Source organism: Lissotriton vulgaris, chromosome 1_1 (assembly GCF_964263255.1).
Source record: "Lissotriton vulgaris chromosome 1_1, aLisVul1.2, whole genome shotgun sequence".
Taxonomy (NCBI): domain Eukaryota; kingdom Metazoa; phylum Chordata; class Amphibia; order Caudata; family Salamandridae; genus Lissotriton; species Lissotriton vulgaris.
The window spans coordinates 1417421550-1417441966 of record NC_141685.1 but is presented as its reverse complement, the minus strand read 5'-3'; the positions used below and the strand labels follow the sequence as shown (position 1 = coordinate 1417441966).

At 44.7% G+C, this 20417-nt stretch overlaps 1 protein-coding gene across 1 annotated transcript in view; it reads left to right on the top strand.

The window, feature by feature from the left end:
• Positions 1-20417, top strand: part of LRRK2 (leucine rich repeat kinase 2) — a 2096839-nt gene that overhangs the window by 1975152 nt on the left and 101270 nt on the right. Inside the window, exon 49 of the mRNA XM_086967213.1 lies at positions 7703-7908. Coding sequence (XP_086823339.1) covers positions 7703-7908 — 206 coding nt within the window. The remainder of the gene's footprint in view (positions 1-7702; positions 7909-20417) is intronic.

The window sequence follows — 20417 nt, the reverse complement described above, 5'->3', positions numbered from 1 at the left end:
TATAGTGAGCCACTAGCTGGGTATTAATCTGATCAAAAGTATAGAGGTTAAATTGGTCAATTTCTTCACTAGCGTAGCAATTTGACAGATCATTTAGGTAGATGTATAGATTATGTAACTGGGAATTAAGATAGGAAAGAATCGTGTAGTTCCTAAAATGCAACATTTAGTCTCCCACTCAAGGTCAGAGTGTGGATGACGATATGTGCGATGGCAACCACAACATATGCATGGCATAAAGATCCAGACCTGTCTTTAGGTAGCTACTTCTAATCTTGATTGCCCCAAACATAGTAATTTACACCTTGATCAGACACATCTCTTGGGATTAACAGTACGTAAGACTGAAAGATAGTTCTCAGGATCTCAACTTGGGAAAAGACTTGAAATAGTGGCGGTTCACTTTGGTATTTTCATGTTGCAGTCACTGTACCTCATGAAGATACTGCTGTTCCCAACTTTGCACACCAATCCATTAGTAGTTGAGGTTAAATGGATAGCAGACTGCAATAGTTCTTAACTAAACAGTGGTATACTCTGGTCACCATGGGTGATACGGGTGGCATAGTTTTTAGGTCTCGCCTAGACGAAAGCAAAAGCGAAGCTTTTGCTGTCTATGCGAGACAACTTATGTTGCCGCTTTTCTGGGAATATTGTGGACATCAGACTGTGACGAGCCTGTCCTCCTGGAGATTGCAGCTCGTGAGCGCGCACGTCGCGTCGCCCTGCCTGCTATTCGCATTCACACAAAGGCTCCCGCACGCATGCGCACATACACACACTCCATACACACACACGCACCCCCCTTTAACAGACACACGCGCAGACAGACACACGCACGCACAGACACACTACAACAGACACACGCGCACACCCCACCCCCACTCACCTCTCTCGGACAGTCTCTTCTCTCTCGCGCTGCGATGGGGGCGGGACTTCCGGTTGGGGCCGCGCTGCGATTGGCCGGCTGCCCAACCGCTTCCGGGTCGTCGCAGGCAGCGCGGCGGCAACTTGTTGTAATAGCAATGGTCTGAGAAGGACAGTGGCACATTTGTGTATGTTTTACTTCAAGGTGGTCGGTTCCGGAGGCACAGTAGCCTTGTAGCAGCATGACCATTAGGAATTACACTCATTCTTGTTTTTTCTTAAAATTCATTTTTCCCGGCCCGGCCACGCGGCCAATGCTTGTTTTGTAAATTTATGCACTCAGGCACCGCTTTCCCTCCCACAGCACCTAAACACCGCATCCATGCTTGGGGCCGCAGAGAGGAATTCCCTCCCACCTCTCCCCCGCTGCTTCCTGCATCATTTCCCACAAGCCGACCGTAACAGATTCCTAGCCCGCCACTAACCGATGTTCCGGAGCGGAAGCGCTGCAGAGCTCTAGGCGCTATGCACCCGTTGGCACTTGCAAACTCTGAGCTAGACAATGTACCAGAAGTGGTTTTCTTGGCGCTTACTTGGCAACCCATGTAAAACATGCGTGTCTTTTGTGCTATTACTAGCGAGGAGTGAACTGAAGGTTTCTTTACAGGTCGGGTCGGTGCTCTCAGCTGTGCCAGCCTTTCATATAGGCAGTGTGTGGCCTTATACAGCGCCCGTGCTCCCGGAGAATGGCAGCACTGCCACGGCTCAGTATCCTGCTCCCCAAGCTCCAAGCACACACGCATCCATGCTTGGGGTCGGAAGAAGGAATTCCCTCCCACCTCTCCCCGCTGCTTCCTGCATCATTTCCCACAAGCCGACCTTAACGGATTCTTAACTGAACTGTACCAGCTGTGCTGATGACCCTGGCACCCTGTGACCCTCTGCATCTCAGCGGCAGTGTAAAGCCTTGTTGGTTCTAGTGTGTGCTAAGACTGCAAGATGTCTATTTCGAGGCTCTATCCTGCGTCAGATGCATTACCAAAACACAGCAATATAACTCCCGATGCATTTAATTACTGGTTTGTAATTGCAATTAAAGTTTACAGAGCTGTGAGAGACAATAGGTATTGAGCACAGCCAGCAGTAATGCTACCTACAACCCCTGCACCGGGTTCAGCTATTATTCCCATGGAATGTGAATCCTGCTAAGAGGAAAGAAATCACCCGACAGCAGAGCGGCGTCACTTTGCTCTGTTAAGAGGCAATGCTGGCTGACTGCTTCCGACAGGCACGAGCATCAGTTCGAGCTGTCGGCTTTAATCACTTCCTCGGATCCTGAGGGGCAGAGAGAGCAGAGTGCAGAGCAAGTTAACACGCTTACTCTTATTAACTCTGTCGTTTGCACTGTAATGTGCTCCTAGAAATACGCTTGTCAGATGAACAAGGTCTATTTTATTAAATGCAGCATTCTGTGGCTACAGGTCGGTGATGTGAAACCGATGTGTGATGTCTCTGAGCACAAGATGTGGAATGCTGCATCTCAAACCCAGCCTGTGCAGTGAATCTGCCCATCAGACTAACTGGGGGAGTGACCCCAAGAACAACCAGCATTTGCAATGCAATAGGTCTCTCATTTAGGAGACTTTGAGCTATTGGCAATGTAAATGACAATGCCTTTTATTTGTTTTAAAAACCTATATAAAAGGCATTGCCATTTACAATGCCAATAGCTCAAACTCTCCTAAATGCGAGACCTATTGCATTGCAAATGCTTGTTGCATTTGGGAATAAGCTGCCCATACAGGTGAAAATGAGCACATTGTTCCTTCTATTCCGAAGGAATCCGAAACATAGGCATGCCCCCACAGGAGTCATTGGATACATAAAAGCACAGCCAGTGTGAAGGAAGGTTCAGGTCCTGCTTGTATTGGTCCAGGGCTTGCTGGAAAGTCGTCTTTATAGTTGGAATGCTATTTTCAGAGATGGAGTCTGGGCTGTGTACAGTTGACCTCTTCCAGATCACCACATCCCTCGCTTGAAACAGTGAGACGATGGATCAACCAAAATATGTTTCAGCAAAGAGGTTCTGCAAATCCCACTGAACGACCAGAAAGCTGGGAGGCTTCTCACTAATGAGGTTTTAGGCTCTGGTATTTTGCCAGAGGAGGGGCTGCTTTGTTGCTGTGTCTCTGTGGTGCATTTGCAAGAAAAGGAGCTATCCATTCAGCAGGTCCAGCATCTCCTGGTTCTGAGGTCCACTAGCAGTATGTCCAGGCATGCAGTCCTTGGCACTTGACAGAAGTATTGGTGATGAGCAGGATATGGAACAACCCTCTGAAGCAGGGTTTAAGCATTGACTTTTGGTGGGGGATATTGATGTGCACTGAGTCACTAGGTTGTAATTTGTGGCAGACTTTGGTCAGACTCGTGGGCAGTGCCTCTGTAACCTGAGAATCGAATCTGTTGAGACAGGGAAAGAGTAGTTGGAAGTATTCTAGAGCCACATCATCAGACAGGTGCAAATCGATTAAAGCTGGGGATACTGAAGAATGTGGCAGAAAGAATTGTTGGGCTCTTTTGGTCCTAATTTAGTCATTTGATTAGGGGTGTTGTGCTTGACTTCAGTGCTCAGGGTAAGTTGTATGGCCATTTGAGTTCATTCTCCTCAAACATGTTAGACATTTTACTTTTGAAAGTCTTTTCAAATCGTTCAACTTTACCCAAGGATTCATGAGGATCCAAAATGAAAATGTTGTCAGATCCCTAAAGCTTTGAATAGTTCCAAACTCACTTCAAACCTAGGGATAAAGTCTGTCATTAGTCTTTTAGCTATAGCGATGATATCAGCAGGGAGCATAAAGGTACGCTTCCACCCAAACGGAAAACTTGCAAACTGGCACCAAGATGTAAATATATGAATAGCATCTGAGAATTTAGATGAAATATATCTGGACAAAAGTGAAAGGTACCAAAGAGGTTAGCAGGCCGGAGTAGAAGTTGACAACTGTATAAAGGTTTTACAAAGTTTGTAAGTTTTATCTGCAAGCATTGTACATTATAGTGAGTTAATGCACTGAATGAAAAAGCAGTGATTTTCTTTAACAATTCATATCTCCGGAACTCTCCAGTGGACTTCTATCATTGAGGTGCCATTTCGAAGATAACAATACAACCTCTTTTTATAAATGGTTGCTGTTAGAACTGGCTATTTCTGGTTGGCTAAGGCTGACGCCAAAGCTAGGCAGAAACCACCATTCTAGTCAGGGCAAGGGAGTCACAAGCCAAGATAACCCCTGCTCACCCCCTGGTAGCTTGGCACGAGCAGTAAGGCTAAACTCGGAGGCAATGTGTAAAGCATTTGCGCCAGCATAGAACAGCAACAACATACTAGGCACACCACAAAAGGAACTCCACACAAGGTTATTATAAAATAACTTTTGTATTGTAAAAACACATCAGATAGTATCACACAAAATACATGGTGCCAACTGGCACGGGCAATATTCACAAGGGATTATGTACAGGACAGGGCCACATGGGCCACTGTTAGAATCAACACATTTAGAAATTGGAATAAGTATAGCACAAAATAACAGTTATAAATCACACCAGTAACTACTGGGAACAGGTAAGTACCACCTACGCAACCCTAACCACCTTAGGAGAAAGTCACGCAGGGAACCAGGACCTTACTAGGACCACCTGTACTAAAAAGAACAACCACTTAAGTATCACACAGCATTTAGGGGTATAAGCACAACACATTACACATGATGCATGAAAACACATTCAGCGGTGTAGTAAAGAGAAACACATGATGCCTAAAAACATTCAGAGGTGTAAGACAAGGGAAACACATGATGCATAAACCTACACATTCAGCGGTGTTCAGAACCAAGCACATGATGCAATAAAATACATTCAGAGGTGCAGCGCAAGAAGACACATGATGCCTAAAACATTCAGAGGTGCAGCGCAGGAAAAAGGAAGATACATGATGCCTAAAAACATTCAGAGGTGCCAGAACAATACAATAGCACAAAAATCACATGAGGCCTAAAAACCTTCAGAGGTGCAGGAATAACACATGATGCAAGAAAGCACATTCAGAGGTGCAGTAACCATACAATTGCGCAAAACTTACATAAGCCACCATCTGTGGCAGTCCCTAGGCCAACTGGCCTTGTTGGGGCTAAGACGCCCTGTGTCCAAATGTCAGGGCGCGCTGCCACGCAGCACCAGTCCAAGCACAAGCCTAAAGGTAGCAGGTGCCCACTACTTGCTGGGCACCTGGGAACCACACAAGACCTAAATGGTGCAGCTGCCCACTAATTGCTGGGCAGCTGGGAACTTCAAACTGCGACAGGGTCCTCACTGACCCTTAGGCGCAAACTGCGCCCACTGCTGGAGCCACACAGGCTCTGAAGACACTCGCTGGAGCCACACAGGCTCTGAAGTAAAATATGTTCCATGGAGCCCTGAGGTTCTGAAAACAACTATGCCCTCAAGGAGCACTCTGGCCCCTGAAAGAATTAGGCGCCTGGGAGCCCTCTGAGGCTCCCCACACACTCATGCCCCTCGGAGCACTCATGGACTCTACTCAACTTTGGGGCGACCTACTGTCAACCGGGGCCGCCCTTCTTATGCCCACTATGCCCCCCCCGCCCCCAGACAGAGGGCAGGACACGGGCCATCGCGAGAGCCTACTGGGCTCTAAAAACACATCGCAGGGAGCACTTCGCAGGAGGGAGCGGGCACCGGCAATGTGCCCCGACGCTCCCTGCTGCCCCAAACAGTACCGGCACCACTCACTAGCTCGCCAGCTTCCTTTGCGGGGCTCTCCTCGCGCTGCTCGGCTTCCTTCTCTTCCCGGGGCTCCCTCAGCACACGGGAGCCCCGCAACAGGCAACGCTTCCTCTTCTCTTTGGCCGCGGGGCTCCAAACATCTCCCCGGTCGCGGCTCTCATGGCGGCTTCTCCAGACACCCGGGAGCCAGCCAATGGCAGTGCGGCTCCCGGGACGAGCCTCCAATGACGTCACAGCTTCTGCGGCACTGCAGCAAATCGGGAGCGCGGCTCTCTGGGACAGGCCTACGGCAGAGGCCAATCGGAGCGCGGCTCCCCAACGAATTACCAATCAGGTCGCGGCCCCTTTGCCTCTTTCTCCGCGGCTTCTGGTCAACTTCAGGCCCCCGGGCTACGGCGGTGAAAACACGGGGCAATGCCGGGCGGGCACCGGCTTCAAACAATCACTCAAATCGAGTGGGCACTCAATAGGCCCCTCAATCCTAGGAAAATGCCGGGTGGGCACCGGCCAAAGCTCTCCCCAGCGCTAGAACCACATAAGGCGCTATGGACAAAGATAAAGCGCTCCTAAGCGCTAGAGACAGCATTCAAGCGCTTCCAGGCGCTAAAACAGCAAATAAAGCGCTCCTAAGCGCTATTGACCAGCAAAGTCCTCCAGGGGATAGGAAGAAGGTCCACAGGATCCCAGGGCAAAGCAAAGTCCTTCAGGAGTCCACGGGCTGGGCAGGGCCCAGGGATTCTCCTGGGCCCAAGCAGCAGCACGCCCCTGGCAGATTCAAGTCAGAAACAAGAACCAATTGGAAGGGGACACAGCCCCTTCTTATACAGAGAAAAGTCTTTGAAGTCTTTGTGCAGGCAGTGTGAGAACCAGCTAGAACTGGTTTTAGGGAACTCTCTTCAGTGTCAGGGACAGAGGTGACAGTCGCCCAGCGGGAGGTGGAGCCAGCATTGTGGTCAGGCAGGTACAGCCCTAGTCACTCCCAGGTGCCATCTCCTCCCACTTCCCTGGCAACAGATGCCGCCTTTCATCCACGGGCTGACTCAGACAACCTCCCGGGGCTCCCCAGCCCCTGTCACCCTCAAACCAGACAGTCAATCCACAAGCAGGCCCTGGCACTCCTGACCAGGCTCACCAGCCAATCACACGCCAGACACAAATTACACAAATATGCCAACTTCTAAAAGTGGCACTTCTACACTAGACACAGTCATGCCGCATATATAATTACGCAGCATTCAATCTCACAAGTTCGTACATATCAAACTCGACCCTGCACTCCCCACACATCAGGAACTACCATGGGCATACTTATTCCCCTTCATTCCTATGGGAGGGCAGGTCACTCACCACACATACACAGAGAGAGCTCAAGCACGTTACACTGTACCACAGTAAAAAAGTGCGCAGAGGCCTAAAATCACCAACACCAGGTTCCAGAAACAGGCTAGGAAAAAGAAAAAAGTCTCGGGTGAACCTGCCTAAAGGGCCGTGTCCAACAGCTGTTTAGTTTTTGTTATTCAACTGTTTTGATATTTTCTTAGTGCTTTACCCGTGTTCCTGATGGCTCAGAGCCACAGCCACCAAGGGTTGAGTTAAGGTTTTTCATATGAATCTACCTGAACACATACAGGTAGTGAGCTTATTACATGGTGAGTTCCTCACAACCACACGATATAATAAACTGCTTTCCGCACAATTGGTCTTTGAACTCTGCATTGGAGGGTTCAGACTGTGTTCTGAAAGAAACTGACATTAGCATGCTTAGGTAGTTCATATATGCAGTTCCAGCAATCACTTAACACGGAAACAAGGAGAATTGACGTGTAGATTCACCCTGCCACCTACCAGCACACAGGGTTTGTGCTAAAAAGTCTTCTGGATTCAGCCTAGCGCCTGGGTATATTTCAAAGGTGAGGAATCTGCAGTTATTTAGAGTTTCCACCAGAGGATCTTTCCCGAAGGTAAGTGGCTTGTTCCTTTGGGTTAATGATGGAAAAATGTTAACATTAAAATATTCCTTGATTTGTAGGGATGCTGGAATGAAAAGCAAAGAGTCAAAACAGGAGGTGGATTATTTAGCACGAGTGAAGGCACTCTTTCTGCAAAAAAATACTGCCCTGTGGATAGGAACAGGTGGAGGTCATCTGATATTAGTGGACTTTTCGACCAGTCGCCCAATTCGAATAATTACTGGTTTTTGTGATTCTATTCGAAGCATGGTTTCAACTAATTTAGGTGAGTAACATAGAACGAGGAATATTTTCTTGCATTACCCATGATTAGTACATATGTGCTGCATGTATTTTATGGAATTGAGCAAATGGTATTCACTTCAAATAAAAAAACTTTGGCAGCAGGTCAAAACACTGAGCTAACTGATGCCATAATATTTTTGCTTGTGATTAAGTAATAAAAGGTACAGAAAATAATTGTTCTGTACTCTTCAGATGTGAAAGAGGGGATTTTGGTTTAAAGTATATTTACTTTGTTCCATTTTCTTTAACTAGCAAAATCAGTGCAACACGTTGGTTCAATCAATCAATCAGTATTTGCATAGTGCTACTAATCACCTGTGAGGTTTTCCAGGTACTGGGTTGCTGGGCTCAGTCGAAAAGCCAGGTCTTGAGTCTCTTACTGAAATCTGCCAGTGAGAGTGATGTCCATAGGTAGAGGGGAAGGCCATTCTATAACTTGGCTGCAAAGTAGAGGGAATGGCCTCCACTGTGGCTTTGGCAGATGAGAGGTGTCTGTGCGAGGGTGGCGGATCAAAGGTTTCTGGATAGTTGGAGGAAGTTCAGTCAGTGGTTGATGTAGGCTGGTGTCATGGAGGGCTTTGAAGGCGTGTGCCAGTATCTTGAATTGTCATTTTTCCGGATGGGGAGCCAGTGGAAGTTCCTAAGATGTGGGTCCATTTAGGCATGTCAAGGATGAGTCTTGCTGCTTAGTTCTGTATCGTCTGTAGTCTCTTCGTGAATTCCGTGGTGGTTCCTGCATATAGTCCGTTGCTGTAGTCCAGCTGGCTGGTGACTAGGGCTTGAGTGGCGGTTTTCCTCGTGCTGATGGGAAGACATTTGAAGTTCGTAGGAGCATATGGAGAGATCTGTTGCTTCATGGTGAGCTTGCTGTTCAGGATAATGCTGAGGTTGTGGGCGTGGTCTGTTGGTGTGGGCATGGGTCTGAGTACAGTGGGTCACCAGGTGTCATTCCAAGGAGAAGTGTTGTTGCCAAAGATCAGCCCTTCGGTCTTGTTAGTGTTGAGCACAGACAGTTGGCCTTCTTCCAGTTGGCGACTTTCTTCATGCAGTTGTGGAAGTTAGTCTTCTTGGTGTTGAGATCTGCTGAGAGAGATAGGATGAGCTGTGTGTCATCAGAATAGGATATGATGGTGAGGTTGTGGGTTCTGACAATGTCACCTAGGGGTGTCAGTAGGTGTTGAAGATGGTGGTGCTGAGGGATGAACCTTGAGAGATGCCTCAGATGGTGCTGTTGGCTTCTGAGGCGAAGGGGGGGAGGCAGATTCTCTGTGTCTGTCCTGAGAGGAATGATACAATCCATCTGAGGGATTCTCACTGGATCCCAATGTGGTGCAGTCTCTTGATAAGTGTGTGGTGGGATATGGTGTTGAATGCTGAACAGAGGTCGTGGAGGATCAGGGCCACTGATTCCCTTCTGTAGAGGAGGGTGCGGATATCGTCTGTGGCAGTGATCAGGGCAGTCTAGTTGCTGTGGTTGGCACGAAAATCAGATTTGAAGGCGTTCAGCAGGCTATTTCTCTCCATGTGTTTGGTGAGCTGCTGCTTGATGGCCTTCTCGAAGACTTTGGCGGGGAAAGGGAGCAGATAGGCGATAGTTCTGGAGTTCGCTCGGGTCAGCAGAGGGTTTCTTGAGGAGCGGTCTGACTTCTGCATGTTTCCAAGCATCAGCGAAGGTAGCTGTGGTGATGAATGCGTTGAGGATGGCGGTGAGTTGGCAGCTGATGTCTTTGCCTCCGAGGTTGAAGAGGTGGTGAGGGCAAGGGTCCATGGGTGCTCCCGGGTGGGTGGAGATCATGATGGTTGCCGTGTTCTGAGTGGTGAACAGTTCCCATGGTTCTCTCTGTTTAAACAACGAAATGTTTTAAAGTACTAATTTATCTCTGTTAAATCTCTGTTGTGAGTGAGGAATGCTTCCTAAAATATACATGTGTTTTCATAATGGTTACGCAATTCTTTTTGTTCATTTCTTTCTTTATTCTGTGATATGGATTAGAGCCACCCGATACCTCATCAGGATCCAAAAGTTCACAGTTTTGAAGATAGTGCTTTAGGTATTTATAGTAGAGTCCAAAATCGTATCACTATGTTTCTTTTTAAGACATCTCCACCATAACGTGCTTAAGTAAGAAAATAAAAAATATTTTTGCTTAATAAAATTGTAGATAAGGTCACACCACTTAGCATAACCACTGTATGGATCTGATTCAATTATGTGCAGGAAATTAAATGCATTGTAATGGTGATGAATTGTGCATGGTGGACTGGCCCTTCAAACCAATTTAAAAACAAGATGTTTCTGACTGATAACTCAGAGCATTTAAAAATAAAAGTTACATATTGGTCAACAAGCAGAAAATACCCACTTGGAAAGGAAGCATTCCAGAGGTCAATCCCAAAAAGATTTCAAGACCATTATCTATGAATTGTGTCAAAGAAACTGACCCTGTTTTTGCCATAATTTCAGAAAAACTTGTTAAATTATAGCGTAACATATGGTTATGCCTTAGAGGCATAGCCCCAGATATTCAGGGAAGACTGAGTGACTAGGCCATCGCGCTCCAAGCCGTATTATATACCGTAACAGTTTTAAGTTTCTCTTTGTAATGTGCATGAAAAGAGAGGTGAAACAAAACCATTAGGTAATAGACAATAGAATGATGTGGCAGATGCATCACCACGTAGAAGCTTAAACACACATGAGCCTAGAGCAACTCAGTAATAAACCTTAAAGTTGGATCAGACCTACCCACCAGTTCCAAAGGAAGGCGAAAATACTTATGCGCTCTGCTGTGATTTACGATAACACCATGATAATCTGTGAACAGCCAGTTCCCGCCTTCTAAAGAAGGAGTGGGTAATAAAGAGCACATTTATAACAGGATAGATCTAACAGATAGGGAACTATGGTAAATCTACAATTTTGACATCAGCCAACATGAGAGATAGGCGAGATGTCCTACAACTTCATGAGTATAACAAGATATGTGGTTTGACAAACCCACCCATGCTGTCCCTGTGATCTGTGTTTAAATATTAACCAGTTACTGCCCCAAAAGCCTGTACTATATCTAGGAAAGAGTGAGTAGTGGATCAAGAGTATGTAGAGCCACATCTTGAACATATGTTGTCAGTTAACCGTTTATGGATTAAAGACAATCGATGGAATGTGCATGTTACCATAAACCTGTGAAAGAAAATACTCAAGATATAAATCAAGTAATAGCATGTATAACGGTCATCCTTATAGAGTCTGATGTTGTATTTAGATGCAAGATAGTGTAAACCCTACGGCTTGGATTGGAGCAATAGAAGCTTTATATAATATCTATATCACTGCAATGTTTACATCTAGGATGCCAACATAGGGTACCAGCGACAGTAAAAATGGCTATCCCAACAATCGTATCCTTTTTCGCCTTCAACAGAATCAAAGTATGTGTTTTATTCTTGGACCACAACAAGGTCGAATAACAAGGTTGCTAGATTCGTATCAGCTTTCGTATTCCAACTAGGGACATAGTCATGACTAGTTTACCAATAGATGGAAATATGGGAGTCAAGTAGCTAAACAAAACATTAATAGAGTTTTGCGCCTCAGTTGATCAAAGGAAAAGGGTGATGTGAGCTACAAAAATGTCTTTATTTTATTTTAGGGAACATAGAAGTATTAATATTATTCATACGTGGTGGTATATATATATATTTTTTTTGTTAAATGAAAGTTATTTGCATTTTTATAATTTTTATACCAATACAATTCCAATATTGGATATTTGTCATATTACAACAAGGTGTGTGTGAGAGTTGTGTGTCCAAAAGAATGAGCACAATTAATATAACAATGTATACCATATCTATTGATACAGGTTGGGCGCCTGTGCGTAATCTCCAGTTAATGTCTCTAGGAACAGCAACAATTAGGTTTAACAAGTGGTAGTTTAACATACACACAAGTCGAGCCTGTTGGAAGGTAGAAATGCTAGAAATATAAAATTGGGGCCAATATTGCAAAGAAACCAATTCAATAAATGTAGAATGAATGATAAAAAAACCACTTAGGAACCAAATAAGGACTACACTCATTTGAGGTGGCAGAGTAGCACAAAGGTTGCGAATCTGAAGGGGACCAGTAAGGTTGCACATGCTAGTGTCAAGTGATAGGAAAGACCAATATGTTGTAGTATGTGATACACAAAAAGTATAGAAGGAGGGTAGTTTTTAAGAGGGGTGTGGGAAACAGTTGGCATCCCCTTGCGAAGAGTATGCCACGTCTTAAAAATTGGATATTTACGGAGGCCCTTCACCTTCCCTGTGCAGCAATGCGCTTTCCGCCTTGGCCCACGCCAGCATGGACAGAACTCACGAAGAGGTCGCTCTGGGATTTACTGCTTTCCACTTATGGGTGCTCAATTTCATGGCCAGTAGGAGGGCAAGCTCTGCAAACGCGTTGCTGTACTATATTTTTAACACGGCAGAAAGGGCCCTGGATGCAAGCCTCCCAGGTGTCGGTTGCAATGCATCATATGTGAGGTTATATCTTTCCAATAGCCAGGTTAGCGACACGCAGGACCACAGCGTGTGAACTAGTTCCACTTCAGTGTTGAACAACGGAGGATATACGGCGACAGTGTGGGGAAAATAAAAAATTATTTTGTTGAGGTTAAAGTAGGCGTGATGTAGGCTATATAATTTATTCCATTCAAAACATGCATTTCAGGACAATAAAGCGGGATAGGCTAGATTAGTTTGCCATTCACGCTCAGTGCAAGCATGGCCAAATTCTGTATCCCAGTGCCTCCGCAGTGTATTGAGCGGGACTGTTGGAAGCTTGCGCATGGCTTCGATTAACAATTGTATCTGGTGTTCACCCATAGCTAAGACCTGTAAATATTGGACTACCAGATGTGGGAGGATTTTTGCTATATCTCTCACCAGGATTAACTTAGTACCCCTTGAAAGGAAGCATGTAATAGAAATTGGCCAGGCGGGAGTTCAGAACCAGCCAGTATGTCATCTAGGAAGAGGAGAGTTCCATCCTGATATCTCCTAAGCTGTGTAGGGCGGCTGCATGCAATTGTGTTAATTCCCTGGGGGAAGTGGCCATACATCCGTTTGGCATTCCATGTAGCGACAAAGCTGGGTCATATGGTCTGGTTGATCGAGTAATAAACAGGGCCTTGCGATAACATCGGTAGACAGTTTGGAGGAGGGGAACGCTCGGTATTGGGGCCCTGTCAAGATGATAAGTGGGGTAAGCGCTCATTAAATAGGGTAAGCACTCGTTAAAAGTTCAAAGGAGGATAAAGCGTTGCGGTATCCACCAGATTTTCAGCCGCAAACCTTCATAGGTGATGCAATAGCCCTATTTTAGACACAAGGTTAGAAAACAAAGGTAATAAGGCAGAAATAAAAGTTTTGTAAATTTCCAAAAACTGGCCATCTTTCTGAGCTGACTTGTCAGAAGATAGAGAAGATAGACACTAGAATAACAGCTGAGTTTATGCCATGAAGAGCAAGGTAGCCTGTTCATAATCTGAGCGTGGGAGCACCCAACTTTCCATAAATACATAAAGAATCAATTTAAGGATTCATCAAGTTTGAGGGTCTCTCTGTGCATTGGCATGCTTCTACATCTTGAACTTTAGCCCACATCAGCCACTTCAGTTTATACCTAGTTTGTGTCAGATGGAAAATATACTTTGACTCTGAATTGGTGAGCGCAGCACTAACACATTAAAGGTCTAGGCCTGCAAGGACATGGTATTTCTGATCCCATTTCAGTTCTAAGGAACTTGATTATTTCACAATATAAGATATAATGAAACTACATATAAATTATTTTAGAGAGTACCGCTCTATAGAAAAAATGCTCAGTTTTTAGTAGTATTGTAAAATTCAATACTATTAGCTTGAATAGGCTCCTGAAATGTGGTATCTGCAACAAGATTTTATCACAAAAACACTGTCTTTGTAGTGATCCAGCCATCAGAAGAGCAAACTCTAAAGCAACCGGAAAATTGGACTAGAAAGTATAGAGGTGGTGGCACAGTGGCAAGTAAATGTTGGGGCAAACAATGTGTCTCTGTGTTAGTAACAACTAAGCCGAGCCAAATAAAATCCTTAGTCTAGCCACTCACATAAATCACCATAGAGTATAGGTTTCCTCATGCAGATACATGCATTCAGAGGAGAGGAATCTATGCAAATCCCTGCCTATTAAAATAAGGCTGTCAAGATAATGCCCCCCCATTGTTTAGCTTCCATTTTAACAATAACCCTCCTATCGCGAAAGACTAGTCTTATCACAGTGCTGCTTATAGAGCCAACTTCTGTCCTTTGTGAAAACCTGATGGTTGACTTGATACTGAAGGCTTCAATGAAACATAAGTAAGCTCCATCAGATCTTATTTGTCCTCCCACCATCCCTGCAGTACTGTGGCAGTTGAGGCCACTTCAGCTGAAATGAAGAAAAAAATGTTTCCCTAAGCTTCTCCAAATAAGCAGTCAGAACACATGGAAGCATTACGGAAAATGGCATTTGTACTCCAACATCTCACAACACAACTTGCCTCATGGCAAATTATTGACAAGTCTGGCATTTATCCTCCTGCAGCTAATATGTGAGTAATTTACAGATGTAATCAAAAATGGTATGGATGGGGGGAAGAGCTACGACACCAACCAAGATGGCCGCATAGTCTCCCGGCTCCGCTGACCTCCGTCCTACGCTCTACTATCCTGCCACTTATCCTGATGTGTGTGTGACCCGATTTGCACTCCGATGATGTGATCCCGGAGTTTCTCCGACATCGTGGAGCGAAGTAACGTCGAAGACCGATTTGAGGCCTAACCCAGCCGAGAAGCCGGGGTCTCGAGTACTGGCCTAGCCGGGTCCGAGTTGAACAACAACGGACTGTTGAATGCGGTTGGGTCCGGTCTCTGGAACATTCGGAATTTTGGGATTGCTATGCTACCATCTGCTGCCTGGTGCTCTATAGGAGGTGAGGTGACGAGTGACGCATGGTGCTGTGTTGTGGGTGTCCCGGATCGAGGGTCCGGCATCCATATCGCCGGTGCCTCTTGAGTTGAAATCTCACTACGCGCTACTGCACGCTAACAGTCTGTCCCTCATGGCTCATTCCTGCTCCGCCTAATCTTCCCCCGGAGAAGGCGCCTCTCCGTGGGGACCACCATGCCTGAGGAAAAATGGAGGCTGACGGAGCAGGCTAAAAGTGGCCCGTCATTACGGACGGTGCTGGAGGCCCTTGTGGCACTGCAGGAGACTGTTAAAGCTCAGACCTGCAGCCTGTTGTTGGCGGCGGATGGAATCAAAGGATTGAGACCGGATCCTGACTTGACGCCCGAGACCCGGCGGCCAGCTCGCCTTTCGATTGACGCCCCGGTGGCGTACTTAGACCCGGCGCTGGAAGCTGTATTTGCCCCTATCGCAGTGGAGCTACCCGACAGTACTGTGCTTGGTGACTCAATTAATCCGTTGGACTCCCCGGTTTTGCAACTGTCGGAACATTTACATGCTGTCCCCACTTCGGTTCCTTTTAATTGGTACTGTGAACTGTTTTGGATTGTGTCGACCCCCCTCCCCGGTTTGTCTATCAAGATGGCGGATGGGATAAAGCCTGGCTTCGGAGACGGGGAGGGGCATCTCTGGTACCAGCCGACTCATTTGGGACCTGCCGTTCTTTTTTCATCTGTGGACCCCTGTTCTGCCAACTTTTGTGTACCATTTGACATTTTGAGGACAGGGCTTTCTTCCCCTTACGGACTCAGCGAATTTCATCGACGGGGCCAAGGCTGAGATTGTTGTCTGGGTTGTTCATTGTGGTATTATGGTTTACGGGATTGTTTTATTGAATTAATGGAGTCCGGGGCGGGGTTGGTTAGGACGGGGGCGAGAGACCGGGAGTGCGTTGAATAAAGCCCTCCTCCATTTCCCCTCTTCGGGTGGGGTTTAATTTCTTTTCCTTTTTTCCCTGTTTCTTCTATATTTCGGGTTTCGGTTCTTGGGCGACAGGCACGCTGCTAGGGGGGTAGGCCGTAGTCATCTGCAGGGGTGCAGGGTGGGGGGTTGGGGGATGGGTGTTTTGTTTTTTATTTGTTTCTATGGCCTTTTTCTTTCTTTCTTATCTCTCTTTGGCCTTTTCTTTTCTCTTTTTCCGGGTCAGTGTAGTGGGTTCATTGTTTGGTCCATCTCTGCTTTCACATCTGTGCCTCAACTCTCGCGATGTTTCGGGGCCACGGGGCGGGCATAAATGTTGGCGCGAACCGTAATAGTATGCTTGTTTATCTGGGTGTCGTCTGCTTAAACGCCACTGACCTACATGAAAACTAATTAACTGTGGACACACTGCTATTTTGCTCGCCCTCACTTCGTAGCTTGAGATATTGTATGGCACCTGATCCTTCTATCTCATATTATAAAATGAAACCTTTTGTATCCTGTTTCCAATTTGATATGTCTTCCAACCAGTACGCATTGTGGATGTAGCGACTATGCTCCCCGGGAGGCTGGGTCTGAAGTTTTGATCGTAGTATTGTGTTGCAATTGCTTAGCGGCCAGCCCTGGGGGTTGTAGGCCTGTGTCTGTATCTGGTTGAAAATGTCAAATAAAGGTTTAAAAAAAAAAAAATGGTATGGATACTGGGAAACTGACCATGCTGATAGGTATGGATTCTAAAGATGCCATTGCTTGATTTATGAGGTCATGCTTTTCCTTTGTCGGTGTGACTGGCTTGGGTTTACAGAAGTTTAGCTCAGTGCTAGATTGCCATTTTATGGCATTCTTCTAGAGAAAATCAGTTGAATTCCTTAAAAGATTTAAGCATAGCCACCACCCACATATTATGATTAGTTACCCACGAACATAGAAAATCAACAACATCCAAATTTGAGCCAACATTATACCAGGCTTTGTTACCCACGAACATAGAAAATCAACAACATCCAAATTTGAGCCAACATTATACCAGGCTTTAGCAACAGGTACAACAACCATAACAGCAGTACCTTTGCTCACAAAGAGGGAGAGATTCATACATAGGTTGGTACAAATACTCCTCCCTGTCTTCCCTGGTTGCACCACTAACTGAAACCCACAGTGAGTCCTTAATCTGATTCTCCATTGAGTAACAATAGGCATCACTATATCCAAATTTGGAAATGGCTCCTTGGATGAGTGGGTCCTTAAGATAATGAAATGTGTATTTAAGATTCCCTTTTTGGAAAGCCCAATCTCATTCCCTACACCTTAACACAAATATCATTGAAAGAGTTCGTACCTTTTCTGAAAGAGGCTGTAGAAAAAGTTCCCATTTCAGATCAGAGCAGGAGGTGCTTCTTGAGCCTCTCTTAGAAACACATGAAAGGATTAGGTTTGTTTTCTATTTTGGTGCTTTGCTTCCAGCACAAAATAAAAAAAAAAGAATATATATATTTATATATTTTAAAAAAAAATTACAGAAAAAACATAGGTTTCAGAGACGTTAAAGTTAGAAATTAGCATTTCGAAAACCTTAGAAATTCACAAAAAAAACAGGTTTCAGGGGTGTTATAGTTAGCTGGACATTTCACTCGTACAAAACCATAGAAATTCCTCTGTTATAGTTAGTTCTTCTAACTATGGTCATCAGTGATGTCACTAACAATGTCATGAATGATGTAATATGTGACCTCATCAGCAGTGCATTGTGGGCGCGTGAGGTATAGTTAGCAGAACTAACTATAACGGAGGAATTTCTATGGTTTTGTACGAGTGAAATATCCAGCTAACTATAACACCCCTGAATCCTATGGTTTTTTCAGTGAATTTCTAAGGTTTTTTAAATGCTAATTTCTAACTATAAGGTCTCTGAAACCTATGGTTTTTTTTCAGTGAATTTCAAAGCTTTTTTAAATGCTAATTTCTAACTATAACATCTCTGAAACCTATGTTTTTTTCAGTGAATTTCAATGGTTTTTTAAATGCTAATTTTTAAGTGTAATAGTAGTTATATCTATTTTTTGTACTTATTTTCTACAGTTTTTTAACTGTTTATTTATAAATACTTTATTAATTAAATAACATATTTTTCTGAAAATTGCCCAAATTTAAAAAAAAAAAACAAATTCAAACTGAAATACTTTTTATTTTTTTTTTGTTTTATTTTTTTATTTTAATATATTTATATTTTCTTTAAAAAAATGTTTTCCCAATTTTTTTCCAGAGTCGCGCACCCAAAGCGTCCACATCACGGTGGGCGCGCGGATTCTAGCCGCCATTTTAGAAAAGTCATGAAGGATCCGCGTACGGTGTGCGACGGCTGCATGTTTTTCAGTTACATCATATACATTTAATATTGCACGATGTGCGCAATTGGTATGCGACCAGTCCGCGACTCCTGCTCCTGCGCATTCGCGTCACATGCGCATTACGGTACGCGACGATTGTGTGGTGGCGGGTCCCGCGTGACGTCATATACGTGCTGGGGCACGCTGGGTGCACAACTCCCGCAAAAAATGTTATGTTCTAAAATGATATGTATGTGTCTCTAATATACATATTAGGGCAAGAGATATCTAAGATATTCATAAAAATAATATATTTGTACTTATAATAAACATTTTATTTTTAATTATATTTTCGCAAAGTCGCATCGGGTGCGTGCTCCGTGAGTGCAGAGTGCGCGGATCCCATGTGACCTAAAAAAACGATTTCATAGGTTCATAACATTTCCCACTGTAACTATTGAAGGACTCCAACCATTTTAATCATTCTTGTTGGAGCATCTTTAGAGAGATATCTCTTTTCCTACAAGAATCCTTTTTGCTTGTTTTTTTTGTTGGTGTTTTTCAAAAAATATCAAACAAAATGGCATCTGGACAGCAGCAGCAGGAGGAAGTGTCTTCTGAATAAGAATTCTTGCAGGAGGCACCACGTCCACAGAGGCCGGAATCTGTTGTGTGGAAATTCTTCACTTTTCCACCCGGAGAGAAGAAAGTAAATGCGAGAAAGGTGACGTGCAACATTTGTGACCGAGTCCTGCCAAGAGGCAGTGAAAAAAAATACTCTTGTGGCACTGCTTCTATGTACAAGCATCTCCGAATCACACATCCTCTCAATCTTGCTCGGGAGACAATGAGGCGAGCTGCTTGGAACCCCTCACCTGCTGATACCTTCCTGCACGAAAGCAATGAGTGAAGGCATTTTCCTCTTTCAATTTATGCTGTGGAATGCAGCATGCATTGAAAGACGAAAAAATGAGGAAAAATGTAAACAATTCTCCTTGTTGCGCCTTGCTACACCAACTCTAGGATGGGGCAGCATTCACACACAGCTCCAGATTTACAATTTCTCATAAATCTGGAGATGTGTCTTGTTCTATGGGTGTTGCGTTGGAACACCCACAGCAACACCTATGGAACGCCCCTTCAACGCTAAGTTCTGTGTATGAAGGGGTCGTATTTACAAGGAGAGGAAAAACCATGCAAGGTGGCTTTTCCTCTCCTTGCAAATATGAAGTAGTGCCTGGCGCCATAACTACGTTACAAAAAGTGACGTACTGGTGGTGCTGGGTGCTTGTAAATCTGCCCCATAAGTGCTTAGGCATTGGCAGACTGATACAATAAGAACAGAGTGCTGGATGGGTGATTGAAGAATTGCATGAGACTGACAGGAGGTATCATACACTGCATGAGTACTACTTCAGTATTTAATGGAGTGGACCAATAGTATGTATCTGCTTAGAGATTTGTAGGGATTATGCACATAATATTTTGTGTGTACTTGTGCTCGTGCCTAGGTCATTTTATAAGGATACCACTAGTAACTGGAATGATGACAGTGCTGCAAACAGAGTGAACACTCAATTTATAAGTGCTTAACTTAATGGTTGAGTGATAGGATAAGTAGATGGTGGTAGATAAGTGATTGGAGAAATGCATGGGACAGACAGGAGGATTCCTACACTGCATAGGTACTACCTGGGTATTTAGAAAAGAGTATCAATAGTTTGTAGCTAGTTAGAGGTCTGCTTGGATAGTGTACAAAATATTGTACCTGCGCTTGTGTTAGTGACTACGCCATTCCTTAAGTATATGACTAATAACTGGAGTAATTTCAGTGTTGCAAAGAAAGTGCGTGCTGAATTTATAAGTGCTTAGCTAGTGATGGAGTGATAGGATACGTAGATAGTGCTGGATGGATGATTGGAGAAGTGCATGGGACAGACAGGAGGATTCCTAGGTTGCATGGGTAGTACTTTACTAAGTAGCTGGTTAGAGGTTTATATATGTATAGTGCACAGCTAAATGTAGTTGTGCATTGATAGTGTTTGGATTCCTTAACCTTACCTTGACAGTAGTACATATCAAAAAATGCTAAACATTTTTTTCTGTTATCATAAGTGCTTAGGTATTGGCGGACTGATAGGATACGTAGATAGTGCTGGATGGGTGATTGGAGAAATACATGGCACAGACAGAAGGATTCCAACA